Below are 27,328 nucleotides of genomic sequence, written 5' to 3'. Positions count from 1 at the left end.
AGATTTCCGAGACCTTTTAACAAAATAAAACTAAATGTCAAATTACAATGTTGATTATATCCTGTAAATGTTTTTTTAAAGTTATTTAGCCTAATAGACATCTAAAAATATCCGCAGTTTAGAAAACTTCTGGTAGATGTGTATGCTTTCAGAACACTGCTGGTAGACCTCTAGTTGATGTCCTTTAAATATCTTCCATTCGTTTCTTAATGGTCATCTTGGAAGGGTTGTGGTTCTGCAGAAGAACCTTGTCCTTCCTCAGGCTGGAACGCTTTTAGAACATGTTATTTCAAGTCCTGCTCTGCTGACTCTGAGCCATTTAATGACATGGTAGTGAGCCACATGAGCGTGACTGAGGAGGAGGTGAAAAGAAAAAAGAAAAAACGCGTCCAGCCCCTCTGAAGATTTCCTGTTTGATGAGAAGCGCTCGCGCTCTGAGTCATAGTTACGGGGCAAGTCCAGCCCGCGCGCCTCCCGCCCGCGGTGTTTACTCTGATCTGCTGCAGGACCAGCAGCAGCTCGGTCGTAGGAGCAGCAGGCGGACCGGACGGACCCGGACCCGAACCCGAACCCGGCGCCGCCAGAGCGTGGCTGAGTTCATGAGAGGGCGGAAGAGCGCGCAGTCTACATGGGGACCCTTCAGCTTTCCGTTTTTTGGTGGGGGGCGGTTCTGGTCGGCAGTTTTCTGCTCCCGGAGGCGGGTGAGTTGACTTTTAAGACCCAAACGTGTTAGAGCGACTGTTTATGGAACTCCAAACGGAACCGGGAAGGTGTTTTAGTAGTTTGAAAGCGTTTCGTCGGTACTTCCTCTCCCGCAGAAATCACCTGTGGCTCCGCTTTGACTTATGCTCTGACTTTTATTCTGAAATTTTTGCTCCTTTGGGGACAGGTCTGCCCCCCTCCCCAAAACTTTACCTTCATCCGCCTGTCTCAGTCTTATCGGCACCAAGTGGCTTTAGTCCCCCCCCCCCCCCCCCGCCACTCCCCCTACAATTAAACCTAGAGCCAGGTGACAATTACCAGCATACCCCCCCCCCCCCAAATGACATGGGCTCCTTCCTCTAAGGAGACCGTTACTGCCCCCCCCCTCCCATCACCTACACTGCTGCTTTTTAGAATAACCTAGCTTCAGTCTGGGCTTTAGGTGGCCATCTTTCTTTTTATTTTGTTTGTGTGTGTGTGTAGGGGGGGGGGGGGGTCTGTTTTTTCGGAGACAGCGTGTCCGTGATTTCCTGAGAGTTTTGCGTCAAGATATGCGACCCCCACCCCTCTCCGCAGAAACAGGATGCCATCAGCATGTGGGTGTGCAGAGCATTTTCATGGTTGGGAGGGGCCCAAGATGGGCTACGGAGTCAGTCATGGTGGGTCGGCCAAGTCCTTTGGGTCCAAACCATTGACTGTATATGAGAACTGGACTGAGTAGCTTCTCCCCCCTGGCATTCCAAACAGGAAGTGCCCATAGGCTTTTTGTCATGATATTTTTTCTCTAGGTCAAGTTATAAACTGACCAATCAGATGCCTCATTTAAAGTAGGCGGGGCCAACATTGAAAACATTTGATTGACAGATTTCCCGCTTTCAATTGCTGGGGGAATGGACTTCCAACAAGCTCACTGCTGATTAGTTTCCATAGAAACTCAGACCGACTCAGACCAATCACGACTTACTGACGATGTCTGGCTCCAACATGGCGACGTCGAACGGCGAGGAAATGGTGACTAGATTGACATTTTTGACATCACGCACAGCAAACGGTTCAAACCTGCAGTTGCTAGACGTCTTTAGCGGCTTTAGCCAGCGCACTTGGACCACAGTTCGACCAAAACCAAAGAGATCACAAGAAAAACGCTCTATGTAGCTCAGTAAACTCGATAAAGTCGCTCTGGAGGGTAAGTCTTAAAAATAAAAAGCATAATAAAGAAGAAAAAAATTAGTTTCATGAAACAAAGAAAGAATCTTATATATTATATCATATAAACAATTATTCCTAAAGAAACATACCATACATACCAACAAGTCAACGAAACCTGTTAAACAGTGCCTCCTAGTGGTTGTAGTCCCATTGCTGACTAAACTATTTTAAAATAACGCGACTTATACTCTGAAAAATACAGTATATTTGTATTTTATGGCTATAAAATGTGAAGAAACTCCAAACATTGTTCTAACAAACCATTTCAGCATAAACATCTGGATCTTCACATCAATCTTTATCTTAAAAAACATAGTCTTAGGTTCTGTCCGAATTCCCACCCTAACCCTTAATTATTAAAAAACGAAATAGGGAAGCACTATGTAGTGCCCTGAATTTTAAAAACAATTCGGACACCATGCTTACAACTTCTTTTTTTTTTTTTAAACGGCGGATATGACGTCATCAATTTCACAAAGTTATCTCATTGATAGGAGCGTTTTGCGACAATCATTTATGAATCCACCGCCTTCTGAAGATAAAAACGATGGTTTATTAAAAAAAAACACGTCTAAATACATTTTTTTGGCAAATAACGTTCCGACGCAATGCAATGTGGTCTATATTCGCCGATCTAGTGAGCATCGATGCACACTGGGAATTTTCTATTGCACTTGATTTTGGAATTGTAGAATCGGACAGCACTACAAAATGGCGAGTAGGGAAGGTATTCGGACACACTCTTAGGTTTATATTCAGAACTGTTGTGTTACTTCATGCTAGTAAAAGCAGCTAAAACTATTTAAAGATCTATTTTTGTTTGTTTACATTGCTTTTAGCCTTAGCTTGCTTGACTCCCATTGCTAGAAATAGAATAATGAAACTTTCTTTTTAACCTTTGGTTGCATGTACTCGACCAACCACCAATCAACACAGACCTTTTTGTAAGTACTAAAAATACAATAACAATGGACCAACTAGATTCCACTGGTCGTTTTATGCGATTGCAGCTCGTGGTACTTTTCGGGTGGTCTTTAAATTTGGGAACCCGGTGGGAGCACGTAAACCCCCGTACACGGCCTTAAAACACGCTGCTCTTCACTCGCAGAGTGTCGTACATTACAGGCCACAGGTTTAGCCCCACCCTGCATGCAGGCACGGCTCTGACAGCGTGATTGATGGGCCGGCTTAAGAGCACAGACTGCCGTGAAGGCCTCAGAGGAGGCAGATCTCCTGTAGCGGCTGGTCGGCTTTGAGAAAACTCCTCCCACTTTAAAAATCAAAGACCTTTAGCTGACAGGTGTTTGCTGTGACGGCTTCCTGTTGACATTACAGGAGGCCTCACGACCTGTACTCGCAGTGATACTCATAGTAACGTGTGGTTGATGAAAACCTTCAGTTACATCATGTTTGTTGAAGTTTTCACCGTCCAAACGTTTAGATTGAAAAGTTCACACTTTTCTTTTTCTTTGTTTGTGTTCTCAGCAGTCGGTTTGACGTTCAAAATACCACAAGATACACAATTCTGACACATAAAAGTAACAACTTTTATGATAAAGATAGACTTTTCAGGTCAATTAAGTAAACAGGATATAATTAGAGACGCTTTAGTTGAATAAACCAAAGTCATGTTTTAATGTGCTTTAAATATGCCAGTCATCATTTTTTTTACAATTTATATTTATCAATTGATCTATAAGATTTTGTCCATCAACGTACCGAAAAAATTATATGACGACATAGATTAAAAATTTGGCAAGCATTTAATTTTTTTGAATTAAAAAAAAAATTGTTTTTGACATATTTTACTGTTGCAACATGGGGTTATGAATCTTCTTACACACGAGGTGTATATTTGTATAAACCCCTTTTGTAATTTAGACTAAACTTTATTTATAGTAATTATATTTGTAACAGTTTTTTGTTAGAGTAGACAGAAAAGAAAAGAAGTAGAAGAGGAGAGAGGGATGTCGGGGGGGGGTGTTAAAGGAACATAAAGGAACGAGTTTCTGGAAGTTTAAAAGGGGCGGGGCCTGTCCACACACACACTAAAATGTTACAAACATAACTGTTGGCCCCAATAATGTTCACATACAAACATGTCAACATGTACATTATACAACTAACATTCACGCACGCATACTTTAATACGACTTGTTTCATCCTGATTATACATGTGTTCAAGTTTGATCGAGAGAAAAAAAAATAAAAGCATTTTATTATTTAAGGTTGCTTCACGTTTTTGTAGTTCATTTATTACCTGACTTATTATTAACAGATGCTTAAGATAAATATCTAAGCTTCGGTTTAAGGTACTCTGGTAACTTTAGGAGTGTCTCTGTTGTGCAGGCTGTCCAAAGGCTAAAGCGTCACGTCGTCCCTCCGTTTTTAAAGTTTGGCGCCTTCGTAGACAGAGATGCAGACGTCTGAGGATGACACGCACACACACACACACACACACACACACAAACACAAAAACTATTTGTTGTTTCTGCCTGTCTGGCAGTGTCTCCTGTGGTGATTATCGAACCCACAGGCGCTCATCACACAATCCAGTCTGTCTCGGTGATACGGCTGTGCCTGCTGGCAAAGTCAAGTCTGAACAAGACCAAAGCAGGACTTCAGAGGAAAAATGCATCCACCCATCGCAGATGGAATACCTCACATTTTCTTGTGTTTTTTTTAATACTTGCCTCTGTTTCTAAGTAAATTCCTGTACTGGTAGACTTTTACTTCCTTAAGCAACATACCTTTAATGGTTTTTAACTTTATGAAGAGTCTGGAGGCCCTGAGCAAGCTTCATGTTCTGATTCTGTGTGAACTCCTCACCATTCATCCTTTTCTCACTTTCCTCTGTCGTTCCAGAGAGCTATTTTTTAATTAAACTAAGGGCTCTGTGCAAGTTTTGTGACGTGGAGGCCACCAGCTGCATGGGAGAGGGAATGTGCAAGGTGGAATGTAACAAAACGGCCATCTGTGAACATGAAGAGGACGTGTGTGTCACCATTTGGTAAGTGGTCAGCACTAGTAATCGCAACTGAAGCCACTAGCGGCGTTGCCCTTGCCGCACGTCTTTGACTTGCCCCACTGTCTTAGCGGTTGCTACTAGCCCCTCATTCTCTCCATCTCTCTCTGCCCCCCTGGTCGTGTGACAAATTTAATTAAAAAAAATTTAAAAAAACGCTTTCTTCAAAATATCAGTTTTTCTGTTGGTTTTATCTCCACAGCAACCACTTGATTTTTTGGTTGCCTTGGGATTATGAAGAGGTTGATGTAACTTTTACAATAATTGGCAAAAGTAAACTTTTGGATTTCCTTGGCAACCGAAGTTTTTTGTTAACCACAGCCACCTTCTTATTATACCTATATCATGTGTTGTATCGTTTCGTTTAGTTCAAGTCAAAGGTTGATGGACTACATTTTCACAATATTCCAGGATAAAATGTGCGAACAGTAGATAAAAACAACTTTTGTGAGCTCGCCAAGCCAATGCCATTAAAAATTGACTAACTTTAAAACTAAGATTTTTCCCCAAGTAGCTTCCCAACGATGCTAGAGTAGTTAGGAGGCAATAGATCGAAGATGGTGGCCCCTTCCCGAGGTCAAAGGTCAACAAAACTTTGGCGTGGCTGTAGTCTGTAGGTGGCGTGTTTGTGAAAATGTGTGAAAGTCGTTTTTTTTCCCACTTGTGTTTTGATTTCGTGGGTGGAGTTTAAACTATAAGAGATTTTGATCCCGTTCAGTATTCTTGATGGCTTCTCCCACTGTGATGTCATCTTTTTTGGGGTGTTTTCTCTTGGGAGGAGGGTTGTTCCCCATGCCCCAAAATTTGTTGGTGCCTACACACTATCGTGAGTTTTTGAGTATGTAACACAGGGGTCGGGAACCTATGGCTCGCGAGCCATATATGGCTCTTTTGATGGTCACATGTGGCTCGCAGACAAATCTTTAATTATACTTTTTTTTTCATTAGACCAGTCCTTCTAGGGCGCGATGCGATGCCAGAGGCGCGCAGTAGTAGCGGTGCTTGGAGAAAAAACTATCAGTTTACTATTATCTATTATTTCACAGAGTTTGTACCACCCGGAAACCTGTGAATTGCCGTGCCTAAAACGGCGCGCTCCCGTCTCTGAGAAAGAGCGCGCAGATGCGGGGACGGGATGTGTGAGGGAGAAAGGGGGGGGGGGGGGGCAGCAGGTGAATCGCGCAGGGATGGCAAAAACGTAAACCCCGCTGCCCGTCACTCACTGCAGCGTGTGAGTGTGTGTTTGTCTCCCCGTCTGCATGTGATCAGTCTGTCTCACATCTACAGAACATTCAGACCTAAGATCACGTTTAAAGTCTCAACGCCTGCATGAAGCAGAAACTCACCACGTATCAACCGGACTAGACCATCAGCAAAACTACCACGAATCATTTATTAGCAACAGCATAACGATGACTTATTGTACTTTAAAAGTGTTAAAATTACATCAAATGCACACATTCATTTGTATTTTTAGTTTTAAAAATATTGTCGCGGACTGAGTTTAACTTGGCTGTTGGGCCTCGTTAAAAGTTCTGGAGTTCATGGAACGCATCGATCAAGCAGTGATCTGATTGGCCCTTTGTTCTGTCGCTCAGCCTGTTGTTAGGTAGTTTGGACGAATGGGGTTCAGCTATGGGCCGAATAAGGGAAATGGGAGGACAGGAGCGGGAGCAGGGGAATGAATATAAAGTTGGGAGAAGCGCTCTCGTCTCGTCTCGGCGGGCGAGAATAAGGAGTTGCTAAATTAATTTTACGGCGTTTGTTGCGGTCTGCAGTAACCAGAACAAAGAACCTTAAAAGAGGTTAAGTCTCCGTGCATCAGTGTGGGAAAGGGACGCTACATTATTGTATGGCTCTTTCAAAATTACATTTAAAAATATGTGGCGTTTATGGCTCTCTTGGTCAAAAAGGTTCCCGACCCCTGATGTAACATGTGCATAAACAAATCTTCATCAGCTCTTTTGGCAGCAGGAGGCATAAGGCCACGCCCACGAGTGTACATTAGCAGGAGGTTAGCCGGCCGATAATGACGTGACGACGGTTTCTTTGTTACATTTCTATAGAAATGTACTTTTTTTTTTGCTGGATGTGTTGGATGACGTTTAAATCGTCTTCGTCATGAGCTTAACGTCACATAAAAAACACTGAAAGAGCTTTACTTTCACGTTAAACTTGAAGCTGTGTTTTCCATTTCTTAGGAGGAAGAAAGATGACAACGTTACTTTGGAGACGTTGTGCCATGACCCTGCTAAGAAACTCTACGGCCTGACTCTGCACGATTACAAAGGCAAACGATGCGAGATGAAAGCAGTTTCCGGCATGAACTCCGACTTCTTCATCTGTTCCTGCTCGGAGGAAGAGTGCAACATGGACGTCTTTTTCACCACAAGTGAGTTTTTTTGGCAGCTGCTTGTTGTTGTTTTTGTTTTTCTGGCCGAGGCAGAAGAACTGTGTCATCTACAAAACCCGAAAATCCCTTTAAAGTCCCGCAAATATGTTAATCTAATACTATTTTTAATGGGGAAATACAACTAATTCCATACACCTAACTTCACTTAAAGGTCGTGTCTCATTTCCACGTATGAAATTTTGGTCTTTCGTGATACATGCGTGATAAACGTAATTCATACGTGTTTCTTGTCTTCGTCATTCGTCGATTTGAACAGATGTCTGTCGGGGGTTTTGGCCGACGGGTCTTGACGTGAATTCGGTTTTGAGCTGTTCAAAAGTTTTGGTTGGTTGAGAATTACGCAGTTTTTACATGTATTTTACGTAGTTTATACGCATTTATACCATGGTCCGGTTGAATACTCTATTCTGATTGGCTGCTGGGTGTGCATTAAAACCTGATAACCGCACGGTGAAAAAAGAAGTTCCGGTCACCTAGCTTAAATGTTTTGTATCACTGCATCGGCTTCTTTAAAACAACCTTTTGCTTCATCATTTGGACAAAAACAAGCAGTAAGAGGTGAACTTTCTTTCTGAACTGATGCTTTATTCAACCCATCGGGACGATCAGCATATATATATATCCCCGAATCTTGACTGCAGCGGTGGTGCTGCGCGACACGGACTATATGTAGTCCGCTTCGCGTCGGACGGTTCAGGCTTCCACTGCGTGCGTTAAAAAGTAATAACGCACACTTCGTCGGCCATTAACCCTTACTTATTAGTAAATCTTAGGCAGTTGTTAATGATTTTTGTGAGGTGTAAATTTGTGTCTTTCCACAACGTATTTCTAGCAGACTTTTCACGCATGAAACACCGATGTATAACTTTTATATCGCGTATGCAGCGCAAAAATCTAATTAAAATTACATAATTGATGCACAAATACTAATAAATTGCGTATAAACAGCGCAATAATCCCGCACGGATCATGTTCTATGCTGATTTACGTGTTTTTTGCGTGGTTTATTCGTACTCCTTCCGTGGTTTTATCGTGGTTCCTTTGTGATACATCTGTGAAAATTTCACGTAAAGAACAACAACTTTTCTCATTTTTTTTTCATAGATTGACGTATGACCATTTTTCATAAGTGCAGAATGTGCTAAATGTACATAGTGGCTGTTAGGTACAGCCTTTAATACAAGAAATAGGGTTTTCTCTGAGCTGGTTAAAAGCAGCTCTCTGCTGTGGATGCAAACAAACTACCTGAGAAGCATTAAAGCTGAAGCTGTGAATGCACAAGCGAAGCTCTCTTTAGCACTGAAGTCTGGAAACCATTTTCCCGAACAATCATCATCTCTTTCACAATAAGACGAGTTAAACTACAAAACTAAAGAGACTGGCCCCCCCCAACTCACTCAGCAAACCCAAAACAGCTGTTTGTGTTAAAAAGTGGAGCAGTTCTGATATGACTTGACCGCTTCCTCTCAGCTCTGACGTCACGTGTGAATGCTAACATGTGTGCGCCGCTACGCCGTCCAGATACATGATGGCAAACAGGTTTTGGAGACGCTGCCTTGTAGACTCCGGTTACAATATTGTCCCTGGAATGGGTTGTATTTTGACTACAGCATCCCGGCAATAATAACACTGGAGTACATTTCCGAGACCTGGCTCTGCGCGCGCTGCCAAATTGAAAGCGCCTGTGGTGTGCAGACCACGTCATGGAAACGCAGTCTCGCAGATGTCTCTGCAACTTTGCAGTGTCTAACCTGAAAAATGGCAACAGAAGGCAGCAAAACCAGCACTTTTGGGTCGTAGGCTAGTGATTATAGAAAACAGTTTTTTTAGGTTTTGTGGGAAATCAAAACCCTTTCAAGGCAAAAATCTGTGAACTTTTATTGTTGAAAAGTACTTTAGCAAATTTCACTACATAATCTAATGCAGAAGAGAATCTGTTATCTTTTGTAGTCAGCTTTGGTCCTAAAAATAGAAGTGAAAGTTGGCCTGTTTGTTTTTTTGACAGAGGAAAGTTAGCAGACACTTTGCTAGAAGGGGTGGTGTCTTTGTTTCTGATGGAACATGTTCCAACACGCTGACACTGTGATGAAATACTCACTCTGATTTCACTTTAAAAAAAAAGAGCCTTCTATTTTTTTACTTTGGAGTACATTAGTGATAAAAACCTGGTGTTTTATGACAGAACATGTTTTTTTGTGTATGTGTTGGATGTTCTACTCATTAGTAAAAAGGCAATAGTCCTTTTTGTTTAATTTAAGTTTTTATTTAATTTCTTTCAAAATTATATTTATATATTCAGAAATAGCAGAATTGACACTATTATAGTAAAATGTTACTACGGCAGTTATTATTTTGTTCTCACTTGAATATTAAGTTTAATTTTTTTTTATTTTTTTTATTTTCTACCTGAATAGTATTGTAATATTTTAGAGTAAAGTTCTTTGTACTTGAGCACATTATGTTCCCTCACTATAACACGATTCACCTTTTGCTGTTTCACTGTATTTTTTTATTTTAAAGCAGATTGTGTTCTGCGTCCTGATTGGCTGTTGACCTTAACAGTATAGACAAGAGAGGAAAGTGTGAAAATGTTCATGTCTGTCTGAGAAGAGTGTAGGAAATGTGCAGCGAGGAGATTTACAGCCTTAAAACATCTAGAATTGTTGAAAAGATACAGCTGAGTACTTTGCAGATTTGGTCTATCGCAGGCCATATTTAGATTGTAACTCATGCGATAAATAAAGGGACCCCTGTACTCATCTCTGCCTGTTAGGAAACCCTAAACAATTCTAGAATATTTCTACTTTCAGGTGAGACATGTTTCAAATTAGGAGTTCGGCTGCACCATTAAGATGCTAACAAAAGTTTTTTAATCGTCAGTTTCTTGGTCAGTAAAAAGCACTTTCTGCAGCATAACCACAAACCTCTGTTCAGTTCTTTAACCCTTTAATACCAGAGGTGTCGTCAGGAACAACAAAACAAACATTTCTTAAATGACAGTAATTTTTTTTCACCATTTACGCCATTATGCAATTCCAGCGGATTCTAAAATGGAGAAAAGCAGCTTTTCCGCATTTTACTGAGAAAAATGTATACAACACTACTTACATTCGTAAAGTAGTAAAAGCATTAGACACTTAGTAAGGTAGTAAAGTTATACAAGACTAAAGTATTACTGAAGTAATAAAGTTATTCAACATTACTTACGTTAGTGAAGTAGTAATAGTATTAGACACTTTGTGATAGGAAAGAAGTAAAGTTATGCAACACTTCTTACGTTAGTGAAGTAGTAAAGTGTTGTCTCCTCCTTTTCAGAATCCGTTGGAATTCCGTTAAATAGGTAAACGGTTAAAGAGAGACGGTACTTCATAGCTCAAAGGAGCTAATGCTGGTATTAAAGGGTTAAAAGAAGAGAAATGTCAAAGAATCTCTGAGGAAAACGGTATTGAATAATTCACCCACTACAAAACCTTCGGAGATACAATTATGTCCATGAAAAAGTAAACTGCATCCACTGCTGTGGCATTAACATCCTTGGGAATGAGAAATTATGTTGTCTCCTTTAAATCATACTTTGTTAGCATCTAAATAAATTTCAATCATGGGATGTTGCTTCCACAAATGTTGAGACCAAAGCCTTCAGAACGAACAATTTCCCTCATTTTGTAACAAATCCTTAAACTTCAACGTTAGTTCGCTTTTACTGTATGATGCTGCACCAAATCCTAGAGTCACAAGTTTAAAGGATTCATTGAACCTTTAACTTAAAAATTCAAAACCTATTTTTTAAAAGTCCTGTTTTTCCCTAGTCTATGGGCTTCAGCGACAGGTTTGTTGTCAAACGAACTGCAGCTTCTCACTCCACAAAAATCAAAACAAGCTATCTGGCGAGGGGCCCTGTGGAGGATGCTAGACATGTGGTTTCCTGTTTAGAAACAGTGAGAGAAGCAGAGGGCTTTACAGGGAAGTACACCGAATGACTTCTACATTCACCATCTTCTCGTGTTTCTCCTCTAAGCCGGCTTGTTGAATTCACAACCCAATGGAATGATCTGATCCTTGTGTGTAAAAAAAAAAAACCTGGAAAACATTTGAATTGAACTGTGTTGTACTTGGTGTTTTTTCCTTGACTCTGTTCATTTGGGTGACAGGCTTTTTAATAAATGCTCCTTTACGACTGCAGCTTCAAAAACTAAACACAGCAGTCATGAGGCGTCAATGTTTGCCAAAGACGTTGGAGCTTTCAGACACACACTACCTCCTAAATTACAAGCATGGGCCTTCTGCTTTAAAGGGACACAATGTGTGGTTAACTGGGTCAGTTCTTGGAGGAATTTTTCAGTTTGTGGTCCAGACAGCTTTTTTTTTGTTTTTTTCTGGATCTCTTATTCCTATAGACATTCCACAAGGAGAGTTCTGTTTCTGTCCTAAAGACATCACTGCTCTCTACAGGAAGATATTTATCTCATACGTATGTTCCTTTTTATCTGAGGGTCCGATGTGAAAGACAAAAATCACTCTTTTCCTCTCTTTATTATTATTTTTTTAACCCATGTCTTCTTTTTTAGTTTTACATTATACAAAACACAATCCTGCTGCATTATAGAGTTCTGAAAGAAAAATTACTGAAAGAGGTGTTTATAATAAAGCAAAAAAAAAAAAGTAAGAATAATAAATGAAATAAACAAAATACCCCATACCAATCCCTGCCACTGCCATAGCCATACTATCACTCCATCGCGCTGTGACCTGCATTGTATGCTACCACATGCAGCTAAGCTGCTAACAGCTCGCCTCGTACTACTAAAGAGCTGGAGATGTTCTCAAAAAGGGACCCTACAAATCTTCAAATGTGTCGAGAGACTTTTTGAGTGAATACCTAATTTTCTCCAGTTTTAAGAAGGACATGATATCCTGTAGCCAGTGTGAAGGAGACGGGGGGATAGCACGGCGTTCCGGGAGTATTCTAAAACAGCTTAGTCTTCCAAAACCCCAAAAAGGGCTGTTAATGGATTTGGTTTTAAATCGGTATTAAATACACCATACATTGTGCCAAAGATTGTCCTCCAATATACATTCAAACGAGGGCACGAAAAGAACATATGGTACAGAGAGGAGTCTGTACATCTTTATTTTTATTTTAATTGGTTCGTAGACCTCCATCTCCTCATGTCTGAGAGGAGCAGATGCTTTCTGATAGGCGGTGAAACCTCCTCCAAACCTTTCATTGACTTTTTTGTTATTCAGGTGAGAATTAAACACAGATGAAACTGAAGAAATGATTGTTCTTGAAGGAGCTGATAAACATCTTTATTTCTGACATCTTCGGTAAATCTAGAACAGGAAGAAAGCAAAACGTTATAGTTTGTGTATATGAATATATGAAAAAGAACACTTTTGTAGGACTTTGAAAGTCCTCCATGAACATTTTAAACGGTAAATTCTTTAAGACTACATTTCTGTCTGTAAAAAAAGACGTCCAAAGTCCTTCCAGAGAGAGTCTGTTGATGTCAAAGAGGTCTCAAATTAAAGGAACCAAAGCCGGTCCTCTCCACTGTCGTTTATGTTTTTTAACATAAACATAAATGCGTAGTACATCTTTAACCTGACTTGCATCTAACATACAACTTCAAAATGTCAATTACAAGCTACATTTTCAAAAGACTCAGCATTAACCACTATGATTTAAAGTGGACTAAATATTTGCAGGACTTTAGTTCTCTGTTTGTTTGTAGCAGACAAACGTTTTTATGGGAGTCTGAAACTTAAATGTCCATTAGCTTTAGGAGCCTCCTATCCTCCGTGACACTTCCCGAAACCTCGTTAAACTGTCAATGTAATAAACGCTGTTTTTCATTCATTAATATGACACAGAGGAGTTTTTCTTTTTGGTTAACTGCTAATCTTCCACCCTCGGACAGGAATGCAGTGACACCCACAAGAGTTTATAAGTTACAAGTTTTGAGGTTAGCTGCATAACAGCTCTCTCTTCTCTTTTGTTAATGTTTGATCCGTCTTCTGTTCTCCAAACCCAAAGAGGCTTTTCTTGGATGTCTTTTACTTTTACTTAAAGAAAAACTTATATATAATTTTAAATTCTCAAAACCGGTCATCCAGATCGGCTTCCTTCTGAGAAAAAAAAAGTCTGTTTCTGTTTGGGTGTCTATAAACACAAGAAAAGAAAAACAACATCAAGAAACGACATGTGTATACAATGCTGATATTTACAGAATTAGTAAATGTTCTTTTAAAGACCTATTCTAATGAAAATGGTGTTTTAACATATTCTAGTGGCATTTTATTCAAATCATTGTGAATCAGGAGCAGACAAAGTATTGCAGTTTGAAAAATATCATATTTTTGATGTAGAAAATACGCTAGGCGTGGCCACAAGCTTTCTGTTTCATTCTGATGCATCCTCTGTCAGACAAATAAACGTCTTTGTTTTCCTCGTCTGAGCTAAAATCTGGTTCAAAACCATACGGCCAGTTAGCACTGGCCATTTCTGTTGGATTTTTGTTGCATTTTTGTTGGAAAGTGTGTAAATGGATAGGTGGGGGGAAGGGGGCAGGGTTCTCATGGACCTCTGCCGGTGGTAGAAAACGACACAGTTGGTTTTATTTTGGCTAAAAACGACATAATCATAATTCAAAGACCACTGGGAAAACTTTTACAATCGATCAAAAATGACCATAGAGGGACTTTAAAAGAATTTTAGAGTCATTGTCTCCTGAATTGACCAGTTTTTTGTTTGTGTGTAGACAAGAGGGGATTATTTGTTGTGGAACTCTTTAATGTTGTGGGTTCTTCTTTGTATCATTGCTCGGCTCCGACACTTATTGACCTGTGAAATCTTTGACTTCCTCTAGACTTCTCCCCGGACCACCACGTGGTGGCTGTGGTCCTGGTTAGCCTGATGCCTCTTCTGGTCATGGCCGTCCTCGTCGTCGCCTCCTTCTACTGTTACCGCGTCTTCCGCAAGCACCAAGCACACCACGGGTGCAAGAAGTGTTCTCCCCTGGACTGCAGCGATGCCCGTCCCATCGTGTTAGACAACGAGGGTTCGGACAGCAGCTCCACGCTCGCCAACAACCTCAACCACAACATGGAGCTGCTGCCCATCGAGCTGGACGTCCTCGTCGGGAAGGGCCGCTTTGCTGAGGTTTACAAAGCCAAGCTGAAGCAAGGCTCGTCCGTGCGGGAAGAGCAAGGCTTTGAGACGGTCGCCATCAAGATCTTCCCGTGCGACGAGTACGCCTCTTGGAAGAACGAGAAGGACATCTTCTCGGACGCAGATCTGAGGCATGAAAACGTGCTTCACTTCCTGACAGCGGAGGAAAGGAAAGTGCAGAGACAGTACTGGCTCATCACAGCTTACCATCCGCTTGGAAACCTCCAGGAGTACCTGGTCCGTCACGTCATCAGCTGGCACGACCTTCTGATAATGGGGAGCTCGCTGTCGTGGGGAGTGGCACACCTCCACAGCGACCAGACGACCTGCGGCCGCCCCAAGGTGCCCATCGCCCATAGAGACATTAAGAGCTCCAACATCCTTTTGAAAAAGGACTTGACCTGCTGCATCTGCGACTTCGGCCTCGCTCTTCGGCTGGACAACTCCCTGTCCGTGGACGAGTTGGCCAACAGTGGGCAGGTGAGCCGCTCTGAACCTCAAACGCATAAGTCAGCAGGGATGCAACCCAACTGCAATTCCTTTAAAGGAATTGCAGTTGGGTTGCATCCCTGCTGACTTATGCTGACTTTTGCGTGCAGTTCACTTGCTGACAGCAATGGTTTTAATAATCGCTGAAACGCTGCTGCTCCTAGCACGCTGAATGAGGAGCAAAAAGAATGTTTTGGTAAATATGCAAGTTGGCTGCTGATGATGTCATAGGGAACTGGGTGGACCTTTCAATTTGAATGACTCAGGAAGTTTCAATGAATGAGAAAAAAGAATGTCTCTAAAACTTACCGTTCAGGAGATACAATTAACACTCCATAAGAAAATAAGAAAAAATCCTCCATAAGTAACCACAGGGTGGAGCTAAAAGTGTAGTTTTTGCAAGACCCCAAAAGCTACACACACATCAAATTTGGGCGCTGTAGCTAAAGCAATTTTAGAGATGTTAGGCTGAAGGCAATGGCATCTATGGGCCAGATAATACCAAACGTGTTGAGCCAAATTATCACTTATTAAGGAGGTATTGCTTAAAAGTCGGAAAGGCTGGGTTGATATATTGAGCGGTTGTAACATTTCAAAGTTGACGACCACAACCATCTAATTTGCATTATAGGAAAATGCTAAGGAGTTACACGAAATGATTGGCGCCATTGAATTTGTGGTCGTCCAAATAAGGTACATACTGAAATACGTTAAGATTGGCGGATAATCTGGTATGACAGAAGTTGGCGGTCCAATAAAAAAAAAAAAAGGCTTCCATCCAAGAAATATGAGGAAAAGCGTCTTTGTTTTTTCTACTAAACGTATTACAGATTAAGACCTAATTGCATTTTGTTCTATATCCGACCACATAGAAGCGCTTTTGAGACAGTTTGGGCAGAAAATTCTGAAGTTATCGGTCACTAAATTACATTTTTTTGAATATTCATTATAAATAAAAAATAAAGTTACCAAAAGTATTACCACTCTATTCCCAGTAGAGCTTCATAAACTACACATGCTTGCATCCAGAAAGCTTCTTTCATTCTTTTCAAATCAAAAACGCAGCAGAATAAAATATAACAAAAAATTAAAGCTGCAGTGTTTGGCCCGCTAACCCCCCTGCCCTCTATGCCCCCCTCTGCTACTCGCCACTCACGCTGCCCCGTCCTCTTCCTCTGGCACACTTTTTCAAAGTAGCGGCTTTTCTGTTGGTTTTATCTCCATAGCAACTATTTTATGTTTTGGTTGCCTGGGGGGGACGAACAGGTCGATGTCATCATTAGAAAAATCGGCAAAAGTACATTTTTGGATTTCCTCGGCAACTGAAGTTTTTTGTCAACCACGGCCACATTCCTAATATGGTCATTTTGTTTTTTATATCGTTTCATTCATCTTAAGACAACAATTCTTGTATTACATTTTTCACAAAGTTCCGGTAACAATTATGCGAGCAAAGGGGAACGCCACTTTCACAAGCTCACCTTGCTAAAATCTACAAACAGTAAAACTAACATTTTTGTTGTTTTGGTTTCATTTGTGGGGTTTTAAATGTGTTCTGATCTCCATAAAAGATTTAGTTATTTGTTTTATTGGCTGTTTTCTCGCTGTGATGTCATCATCATTTTTGGGGTTGTTCACTTTGCCCAAAAATTCATTTTTACCAAGTACTTGGTGTGTCGAAATTTTTACCATCGGCTTTGTATTTCACTCATAAATAGTGGTTAAAATGTTCAACTGAAGTCTGTTGTTCCTCCCCAAAACCACGACGAGGTGACCTCATGGCGCCGTTATGCCCTCTTTTCCTCAGGTGGGAACGGCCAGGTACATGGCCCCCGAGGTGTTGGAGTCCAGGATCAACCTGGAAAACATCGAGTCCTTCAAACAAGCGGATGTTTATTCCATGGCTCTGGTTCTGTGGGAGCTCATCTCCAGATGCAGCTCGATCGGAGGTAAGGCGACGGACAGGATCAGCAGGAGGGAAAAAAAACAAAACGCTTTATTTTACGACAACATGATGTCATGGGAAAAAACTAGAAGTTGCATCATCTTCTTCTCAGCTGAGTTAGTTAAAAACTTCTCACCCTGCAACCAAATTTAGCTCCTTTTACTAATGCTTCCAGTGGGTTTAACCACAAAGAATTGCAGGTTATTGTTACTATTTAACCTCAAGACAAACTTGCATCACAAAAGTGATTCTGATTTAATGCTGAACAGATTCTCAGGTTTACGGCCGGCGTTCCCACGCAGCGTCGTAAAGCATCACCTGCAGACGTCACCCTCAGGAAGACTGCGTTTATGAATCCATAAAAGCCTTTCCCTTCCTTCACGTCTCTGCTGTTTGTTGAGAACGCTGCGTAAACACGGCGCAGCGGCCGAGAAGGCAAACTGCAGACGAAGGATTTGGCAGCAGCTTTTGCTCTGCTGCCAAATCCTTTCCCAACAGGGTTTCTGAACATCCAAACCTCCCCAACTTGACCAAAATATTTGCAGCTTTAATGTGAGCGACGTCCAGGGCGCCGCCGTTCCAACCAACCTTTAATGGATGCTAAACAATATTTATCTGACAGGGTAGTTTAGGGAAAGACAAGACTTTAATCACAAAAAAGATCAACACAATCGGCCGGTTTTCACCTTTTGCTTGATTCTGTAATGCAGCACGATTTGAAATGTTATCCTTATATGTTTTCTTAACATAAATATTCTAAAAAGATTAGTTTCAAAGTTTACAATAAATCCAGCAGCTCATTTTCTGCTTTATTAAACTCCTCTAATCTCTTCGAAGGATCATTTCTTGCAAACCAGGAAGTCTTTGGTTTTGTAAATGCTAAAACACGAGTGTGACCAAAGCAGACATGTCCGTCCCCCCCCCCACTATAAGCAGGAATATTCTTTTAAAAGCAGAAAATCAGCAAAGGTATCAATGAATTTGGTGGAAACAACAATCTATCCACCTCTGATGAATCCTAACCAGATCAAATGGTGTCAAAAATTCTGGTTTGTGAAGCTTGTTTTGCTCCTACTCTGTTTCTGCTGCCGCCGTCAGGCCTGTCAGTGCTGCGTTTGGGCACGAAATGCTGTTTTTCCTGCTCTGTCTCCTCCAGGAGGTTTTTTACTCAGAGTTTTCCGAGGGTAAAAAAAACCAAAACATTTCCATGTGACCCACGGCCCCTCTTCCTTCTGAAAGGAAAATAGTCTATGTCCTGTTTTGTTCAGAACTCAGTGCTTTAAAGGCCCACTCCAATCATTTTTTTAAAGCAATCCCGGTGTTTTTTAACTGTGATGAAGCCGTTTTTAGCCAAAATGTAAAAGCCTGTGTTGTTTTCTGGGACAGTTTCTGCAGATCAGCAGCAGAAATTTGCCTATAAGTGGTGGGACTGTTGTTGCAGAGTAAGCCCGTCCCCATTTCCCATCATCAATCTGTTTTCACTGTAAACTTAACATTAGCGGTGCAACAGAAATGGTGAGCAATATCGGAGCTGTCCAGCCGTACAGTTTAGATCCAGATTCCAGCTCAGACGAGGAAAACAAAGGCGTTCACGGGTCTATTTGTCTGCATCAGAATGGGGGCGGAGCAGGGAGCTTGTGGCCCCGCCCAGCATATTTTCTATGTCACAAATACGATCTTTTTCAAACTGCATTTTTTTGTTTCCTCCTAATCTGCAACAATTTGAATAAAGAAATACTTAGAAATGCAATTTTAAGCTTCATTAAATACCATTTTCATCGGCGTGGATCTTTAATGTGAAAGCGAAAACCTCATTTTATAGGAAAACCTTTCCGGATCGTGAGGATAAGTTATCGTTAGATGAGTTTCACTGAAAGTTTGTGACGTCTTTAGCTGCTTCCTCTTTTCAGTCGTGTGAAATTATATTCTTTCTCTTCGTGCTTATTTTGACTTCTAAGATTAATTTCCTGCGTCTAATCCTGTCGCTTTCTGCGTCTTTCCCCTCGTCTTTGTCTTTTTCTTGCGAGGCGAAGCAGCGGGGATTTAGTGTCCTGCCGGAGCAAAACCTAATCGACAGCTGTCCAGCTTCTCAAGCGGACAGAGGACAGAATGGTGTAGATTTCCTTGGAGAGGGGAACCCCGTCCCTCCTCCGGACTCTAAATAGAAGTCTCTCTGCTCTTCTGGGTGTCGCCATCCAGAGATCTGTCCGGACGGACAGACGGGTGAAGTCTGTCGTTGGTTCAGACTAAAACAAGGTGACGGCGTCTCTCAGCCGTCGTCCACCTCAGCGGGTGTGAGGAAGCTGGAAAGATAAGCTGCCCATATGAGGGAAAAAGGGCTGAGACTGAAGACGAGCGGCTTTCAGCTTGTTTTTTTTGAGTGTTGTTGCAGAGATCAGTGAGTCACGCGTGACGCATCACTGGACTGACTGGGCCTTCTCCTGGTCTCGTCTGGTTTGATGCATGGATTCAGTCACACGGTCCTCATAACTCCTGGGGGTGTGATGTGAGAGCTGCCAGGCACTAAGACACCCCTCGTTCGCAGACAGAGCCGTGAGCCGAGACTTCCTTTTGTTCTCATCTTCAAGGCGGGAAGATCCGTGCGGAGACGCCGGATCGGAGGCTCTGGTCTTTTTATCTCTGCCTCTGTTTCTCTATATGTCTCTCCTGTATAATTTAGCCGGGCCGGATTTTGGGCTTGGAAAGGCTTCGGTGGCGTTCCTCGGCCGGGTGGGGCGCAGTGAAAGGGGGGATAATAGCGGAGCGGTGTTAGAATGTGGAGCTGCAGAGGGAAGAAATGCCTGCATGCCCCCAGAGGGAGAGCTGGAGGAAAAGTTGGGGCAGCTGCTCTCCAGATGTCAGACCATCAATTCCTTCATAGCCAGACATGTGGTATGTATAGATGTCTGCCAGCGCCGGGGAGGTTTCCTGCCATACGGCTCCTTCGGGGACAGCTCCAGTCACCTGATGGGGAGGGGGGGTTTGGGGGTGAAACGTCTGCCCCCGGTGTGGTTTGATGAGCGTCTTTAACAGGTGGTAAAGACCGGCACAAGCACAGTTAATGGCAGGCTTAGTGACTGCCATATGTCCTAAAGTAAGCTCTGCTAATGTGTCATAAATGTGCATACATCTGTACTGCATGACTTTCACAACACAAAACAAGTGTCAGCCACCGCAGACTAATGAAAACCAGCTGGGGGGGGATTAGCCAAGACTTCCAAAAACAGACGATGTTCCAGCGATCACATTACTAATTTATCTCCGCTCCCATCCGACTTCCTGCGTTGCTTATGAAGCAAAAGTTTTGAAGAAAAAAAAAGGAAATTTGGCTTTAAAGTGTTTTGTTGGTTCATTCAATTCAATTTTATTTCTATAGCCCGATATTACAACAATAGTCGTCTCAATGGGCTTCATACTAGGATTGTATAATAAACATTAAATAATAAAGAACATAAAGTCCCTGCTCTTTGACCCTCCTTCTCAGTTAAGGCCACATCGTTGGTGGTCACTCGTCTATGCCCTAGTAACAACTGCCCCTACAGGTGGATATAGGCTGCCACGATACATCTACCACACACACCAAAATGGTAGGTTTCATTTTCATGGTGTCCCTTTAAGGCCGTGTCACACAGCCACTTTGTACATTTTGCAATATTGCACTGATGAAAACTGGTCATATGTGAATCTACGTGGAAAAGGTGAGAAAAGTTGTGGTCTTTATGTGAAATTTTCACAGATGAATCGCGAATGAACCACGTTAATACCACAGGAGTCCTAATATATGACTAATTTTAAAACTAAGGGAAACCTCGGTGCCTTTCAGGCAGTCGCTCCCCGACTTTGGAATGACCTCCCCCTGTCTCTGCGCCAGATTGACTCAGTCGAGTGTTTTAAAGCTCAAGTTAAGACATTTTGTTTAGGAGAGCTTTTAGCTGACTTTTACTTGTGTACACTTTTACCTGTTTGTTTGCTTATATGCCTGTGTGCGTTTTATTGGGTATCGCTATTGGTTTTTTATTGTTTTAACATTGTGAAGCACTTTGTGAGTCGCTCTCTGAGAAAAGTGCTATATAAATAAAGATTACTAATAAACCATGCAAAGAGTCAATGTAGAATATGAACCGTGCGTGATTATTGCGCTGTTCACATGCACTCTATTAGGGATTCATGTTTCAACTACATAATTGTAATGTGATATACGTGATATGAAAGTTATACATCGGTGGTTCAGTCTGTTAGACATACGTGAAACGTTCGTGGAAACCCACAAATTTACATATGCATCTCACAAAAATCACACACAATTGCGTAAGATTTGCGAAATAATTGTGTATCAACTACATAAATACGCATAAACTGCGTTATTTTCAATCTACCAAAAATTTTGAACAGTTCAAAACCAAATTCCCGCAAAGACCCGTCGGCCAAAAACCCTCAACGGACATCTGCGCACATTGATGAATGACGAACGCACAAACATTAATGAATGACGTATATCACACATGGATGAGTTCCATACGTGGAAACAGCTGTGTGACTCGGCCTTTAGGTATCCGTACGAGCCCTGTCACCATACGCCACTATCACATCTGAGTCCCCGATTGATCAAAGTTCAACTGGTTTAACTTTCAGCCTGTGTTCAATGGTCGCGTGTTTTGTACATGGAGCCCCAAAACAGTCTTAGAAACTTGTGTAGGGGTGTGTGACATGAGAGTATCAAACGGAGAAGCCTAAACACACATTTACGTAGACTTCATATTGGAAGTTGTCACTTGAACGAGGCCGATGTGAAAGAAGCATCAGAAGACAGACTGGACGTCTGACAGTCAAGCCCAGGAAATGAGGCAAAGTACGGAGATCAAAACTGAAATGTGGAGCACTTTTTGTCATGTCACGCTTCACTTCCCTGTTTTTCTTACTGCTGACGTTGCTGCTTTTACTTGCAGAGCTCCGATCGCTGTCTCACTGGTCTTGATGGTGAAGGTCCTGCTGCGGCGCGACCGCCAAGGCTCTGAACGTGTTAAGACTGGTCAGTCTTTCCATCCTGGAATGTGACTGCAGTTATTTACTCTCCGGAGTGCTGAGTGGAGTGATTCATACGTTGAGGAACTGCTGGTTTTGGAGCGAACACACAAGCTCGTTGTCTGACGGCTCACAAAGGCAGATTTGTGGAAAACACTCGGAACTCTGGGAGAAAAATGGGAATATTCACTGATTCTTGGCTTCTGCTTTGATTAAGCCAAAGCAGAAGATCTCTGTTTGCAGAGAAGTCTCTTGAGTTAGACTCCCACCACCACCAGAACCCTGCAGTTCAAGTCTGGGAGCTTCTAACAGTCACTTCCCTTTTACATCAGTGTGCTGGTTAGCGCCACAAAAGTGAGCAGGCCAATTACTTCAGGAATTCCCAGAAAACATGTCTCATTAAGTTTTTGTTGGACCTCCAGTCTCCTAAAAATAAAATGTTTGTTTTGGTGTTGTGTGAAGGGAGCTTGCACAGTCGGCTCACCGTACAAAGGTTTCCGCTTCCAATCCCTGCTGGGATCTTTTCCCTGTTAAGTTTGGTGTTTTTTTAAAGCCCCGCCCCCCTATCCTGCAGACCCTTTCAGGCGGGTTGGCGGCCTTTTGGAAGAGTTTTTTTAAAGCCAGTTTTTAGATTAACGCCGCCTGCACTAAGCCGGGTCTTTTAACCTGAAATCTAGAATCTTTGTTGGTGTATATATGAGCATCTCAGCAACGCGACGTCTTGAGCTGTTTGTGGCGAGCTGCAGTGTTGACTCACAGACCCCGGCGGCCCCTTTGAGTTGGCGGCGTGCGTTCCGGCTCTGAACTCCACACAGCCGTCTCTGTCTCCAGGTTCAGACGGAGCTGCGCTGAAGCCAGAGATCCCAGCTTTGATGAGGACATGAAGTGATCCGCTCTGGTTTGTTTTGTGTTCCCTCACAGAGGTGAAAGAGTACGAGCCGCCGTTCGGGAACATGGGGGAGCATCCGTGTGTGGAGAGCATGAAGGACAGTGTTCTGAGGGACAAAGGAAGACCTGAGATCCCCAGCAGCTGGACCAGCCACACCGTAAGAAGCCAATTTCAGGCTACTTCAGTTCTACTTTAGTTGGCTATTTTTGATTATTTGGAGGCAGAAATCTTCAGGTTTAGTTGAATTTAGTGCAAAGAAAACGTATTAGCTTAAATAATTGAAATAAAAATAGTTTCTAATCAACTTTGCTTAGTGTGACAAACATGGGTGAAGTTTACCACTAAGAATGATAAATATTTTGTCATAGTCGGTACAACGTTAGCATACAGGAAGTGAAGCAGGTTTCTGAAACTGCGTCAGAAAAGATTCATAAAACGTTTTCAACTGTTTGGTTTGCACCAGGCTGCTGCTTCTGACAGGTGAGAATTCTTCACTGAACTGTATCTCGGAACTGGACTGAGTGACCCCTCCCCTCTGGTGTTCCAAACAGGAAGTACCTGCTGGCTCCAAGAAGCCAAAATCCCATAGACTTCAAACAGAAAATGCCCCCCTCCACCTCTAACTTTTACAATGATTGACAGATTTGGTGTACAAGTGGTAGGGGTGTGGCCTTCCAACAAGCTCACTCCTGATTAGTGAGACTGGTTGCCGTAGAAACGTTGACTCAGACTGACTCGGACCGATCGCTGCTTACGGATGTCATCTGGCTCCAACATGGCGGCGTCTGTATCGCGAAAAAATGGCGACTGAATTGACTTCATTTGGTTGGGGCCAGAAGTGACCCATTTTGAATGGATGACATCACACATGCTCAGTCCAGTTCTCACTTACAGTCAATGTTCTGACCCAAACAAGCCGACTCTTGTCCTCCTGAAAACTCCCCATTCACAAAGTGACCCATGAACCCAAAAACATCAAAAACAAAGCAAAGAGACAAATGATCTGTGATCAACAGTCAGAGGACCTCTGGCTTGCATGACCCGGTCCATATATGGTTTGGATCTGCTCTCATAAATAACATAAATGAAGGTTCATTGGGTTTCAGACTCCGACCCAAAGGATGGCGTTTATTTGAAGGCAGTTTTTGGGTCAAAGTTGCGTAGTTCCTGCAACAGTCAGAAGAAATGTGGTCAGAGCAAGGAGGCTGAAAGATCTCAGACAAAAACCATTTAGCAGGGCAGGTTGCCATAGCTACAGAAAATGTCTATGGTTGGAACTTTATTTCAAATTAATTCTGTATCGATTCAGTTTTGGTCTGTGTATTGATCTGCCCTAAAATTAGAACGTAGCTAAAAAATGGCACAAGCATTAATGTAACTACTTGTGCAGTGCAAGTGCAGCCAATCGCCACGGCGATGAGCCTAGCCTCTCCCCTCTGCTGTTTTGGAGCGGCAACAGCACTCAGATTCACTAGCCGGCTCCAGGTGACCCTAGAGGCGATCTCAGTTTCTTTTCTGACAGTTTTATATAAAGGTATTTGAAAATCTATAAAGATACCATTTGAACCCCCCCATCTTCTACAAAATCAGCACTCCCACCAGCTAAAACCAAATCCTTCAGAGATTTTCAAACATGATCTTAAAACCCTCTTCTCTTTGATGAAGCGGTTATCAGTCCCTCTTAGACCTCCTCTGTTCAACGTGGGCAACAGAGATTTGTACCGACCGCTGTCCTGACCCCGCAGGGCATCCAGACGGTGTGCGCCTCCATAGAGGAGTGCTGGGACCACGACCCGGAGGCCCGGCTCACGGCGCACTGCGTCGCCGAGCGCTTCAACGACATCGAGTACCTGGACAAGCTGTCCGAGTGCTCCGACACGGAGGTGAAGATCCCCGAGGACGAGAAGTGAGGGCGGGAACAACACTACCCCCATGGGGGCACCCGAGGCATTACAAACAAGCAGACGGGGGACGGCCAGAATTCCAGTGGGCTGATTGTTTGGTTGGGGGGGACGTGTATCACACCGGAACAAACTGGAAGCTTAGGAGGATCTCCCAGCGGAACCCGGAGGATCAGGATGATGGACACACAAAGGGAAATCATGTTATAAAGCTTTTTAACCAAATGCTATTTGCACTTTATGAATATCGATGCACACCAGTTTCTGTATAGCCATCGTCTTCTGTTTCCGCTCAGAGTTCAGGTTTTGGAAGTTTAAAAACAATAAAAAAAAGTGTGCTTATGTTTTTTACTGGGATGCAGAAGGGAGCCGAGCATCAAACGCCTTTATATCTGTGACGTGGCCCTCGCCGGATGTTTAGAGGCTCGCTTTGGTCTGACAGGTTGTTGGTTGAAGGTTGAAGAACCGGCTCCAGAGAACCTGTGAGCTGAAAAAAGCAAAACCAGTTCAGGAGCTGCTGGGAAATCGGACTATAAAGGGCTGCAAACGGACAGAGGTCAGCCTGAAAGGAAACAGTATACAATAGTGTGTGTGTGTGTGTGCGTGTGTGTGGGTGTGTGTGTGTGTGTGTGTGGGTGTGGGTTTGTGTGTGTGGGTGTGTTTGTCAATAGAGGACTCGCATCTGTAACTAAAGTCTGGTTAGTGAAGCTAAATGTTTAAACCCATGTTCAAAAAGCCGATTTTCATGTTTTGGTTGTTTTTCAGAGCCACACGCTCTAAGAAATGATCTGCAGAAATGTTTTTGTATCAAAATGTCAATTCAATATTAAAATCATTACTTCTCTTTTACTTTGAGCTCTTATAAATCATTTTTGTTGTTGTTGGTTTTGTTTTATCTGGACGCCGGCGTTTTGCTTCACAGGTGAACGTAAACGCATATTTTTAGTGTCGTTTGAGGGGGTGGGGGGGGGGGGCATTATTTTTATGCAAACATTGATATTTTAAGAATTATATTTGATAATTTCATTTTTAGATCAACCTTCAACAGAACAGAGTTCAGTAACGAAATCAAAAAATTTGAATTCCAAGATGGTTTTAGTTTGGTTTATTTTTTGAATTTGTGAGCTGAAGCAAAGTTTTTTTTATCGTTTAGCTGCTCAATTAAACTAAACGGGGACATTTATGGTCCTACTTTACTGGGAAACACTTACCGTAGCAAACGGGAACAAAAATATTTTAAATAGAAAATCAAAAATAGGATAATAATAATATTATTAGAAAAATACAAATGATTATTGCACAACAACATAACACCGTAAATTCTACAAAACATGTCAAATTAAACATTTAAAGTGAAAAGTTTATTATAACAGAAAGAAATCGTTTTTTAAATAGTCTTAAGGTCAAGGGCAGATCTTGTTCTTTGTAAAAATGGGACACAGAAACATTTTCTGGTGATGCGATGGCGAGCAGCCAGGCGGCCGTTTCTCCATTTCTGGATTGAAGCTCCTTTTAAAACTTGGAAGCAGCAAAGCTTTGGGTGAAGTTCATCAATCAACCACTAGAGGCGTCTGTTCAAAAAGGTCAGTAAAACTTTGCCTTAATAGTTACACTGCAAAAACTGAGTCTTAAGATATTTTTGTTTATTTAAAGAAAATGTGTCAAATTTTAAGAATGTAGTCTTGCGTTGTAACTGTTCGACTATAAAACAACAACAATTCACTTCCTGGTTGTTCCCTGAACTAGTTTTCATGGATGATTTTTCATGTAAAGTGACTTTCATCATTTTAATTGTAATAAACACACAGGAGTTTGGTGTTTTCCTTGGCAGTTGGGCGTCAAAGCCACATTTTTACTACCAATGTTCTTCCTATTTGTGCACTGTTGGAAAGGTCAAAGGTCAGATCCTACAAAAACACACATCCATATAATGCTTGGGTTCAACTTGACTTCTAGTTCACCAAAACAGCACTTTGGACTAAAGGATGTTTACCTAAAATCACATTTCTTCTGTGTCTTGGTGTCATCCTTCGGTTCATGGAGGAGCTTGAAGCTTCTGAAGCTTCTGAAGCAGGAAGCGGTTCAGCAGCAGCTCCACTGAGCCTCTGCAGGCCGGAGAGGCCTTCCATCCTGAGCCACAGCTGACTCACGCTGCCCACTCGTCTGCACCACCTTTGTCTGCTCCTCCGCCGCTTTTGTCCACTCTCTGAGCGTCGGATGTGCGGCTGCTTTGCTTTTCGCGCTCGTCATGAAGCCAACACTTCAGTCCTGAACCACCGAGGCCACAGTTTGCAGGTAAAATAGCTTTATTTGTAAATCACTGACAGAACAAGTGCAGGAAGAGATTTTTGTACTCAAACCTTCCAAAGGTTAACCAGCCGTGTTTGCAGAAAACACGCCTCCTAATATTAGTTGCATCACAAAGTGATGACACATGATTTATGATTCAGCATCATATAAATGGCTAAGCGACATGAGTAGCAAATGAAGCATCAAACGAAGAGACGACAGGTTTGAGTCTTTCAGAAATCCTCAAAGGGGATTTGTTAACCAAAGACGGTT

The 27,328-nt window shown here is 42.3% G+C and overlaps 1 protein-coding gene across 1 annotated transcript; it reads left to right on the top strand.

Moving 5' to 3' along the window:
* The first annotated feature begins 410 nt into the window (after positions 1 to 410).
* tgfbr2 (transforming growth factor beta receptor 2) lies at positions 411 to 25,615 on the top strand. The gene is made up of 7 exons (XM_023959793.1): positions 411 to 701; positions 4,777 to 4,921; positions 7,138 to 7,328; positions 14,219 to 15,000; positions 16,817 to 16,958; positions 22,898 to 23,022; positions 24,611 to 25,615. Exons 1-7 carry the CDS (start codon positions 629 to 631, stop codon positions 24,773 to 24,775), a joined length of 1,623 nt encoding a protein of 540 aa, XP_023815561.1. The 5' UTR covers positions 411 to 628; the 3' UTR covers positions 24,776 to 25,615.
* Positions 25,616 to 27,328: the final 1,713 nt, after the last annotated feature.

This window comes from Oryzias latipes, chromosome 11 (genome assembly GCF_002234675.1).
Source record: "Oryzias latipes chromosome 11, ASM223467v1".
Taxonomy (NCBI): Eukaryota; Metazoa; Chordata; class Actinopteri; order Beloniformes; family Adrianichthyidae; genus Oryzias; species Oryzias latipes.
Note: the sequence above shows the minus strand (reverse complement) of the source record. Positions and strands in the feature narration are given on the sequence as shown.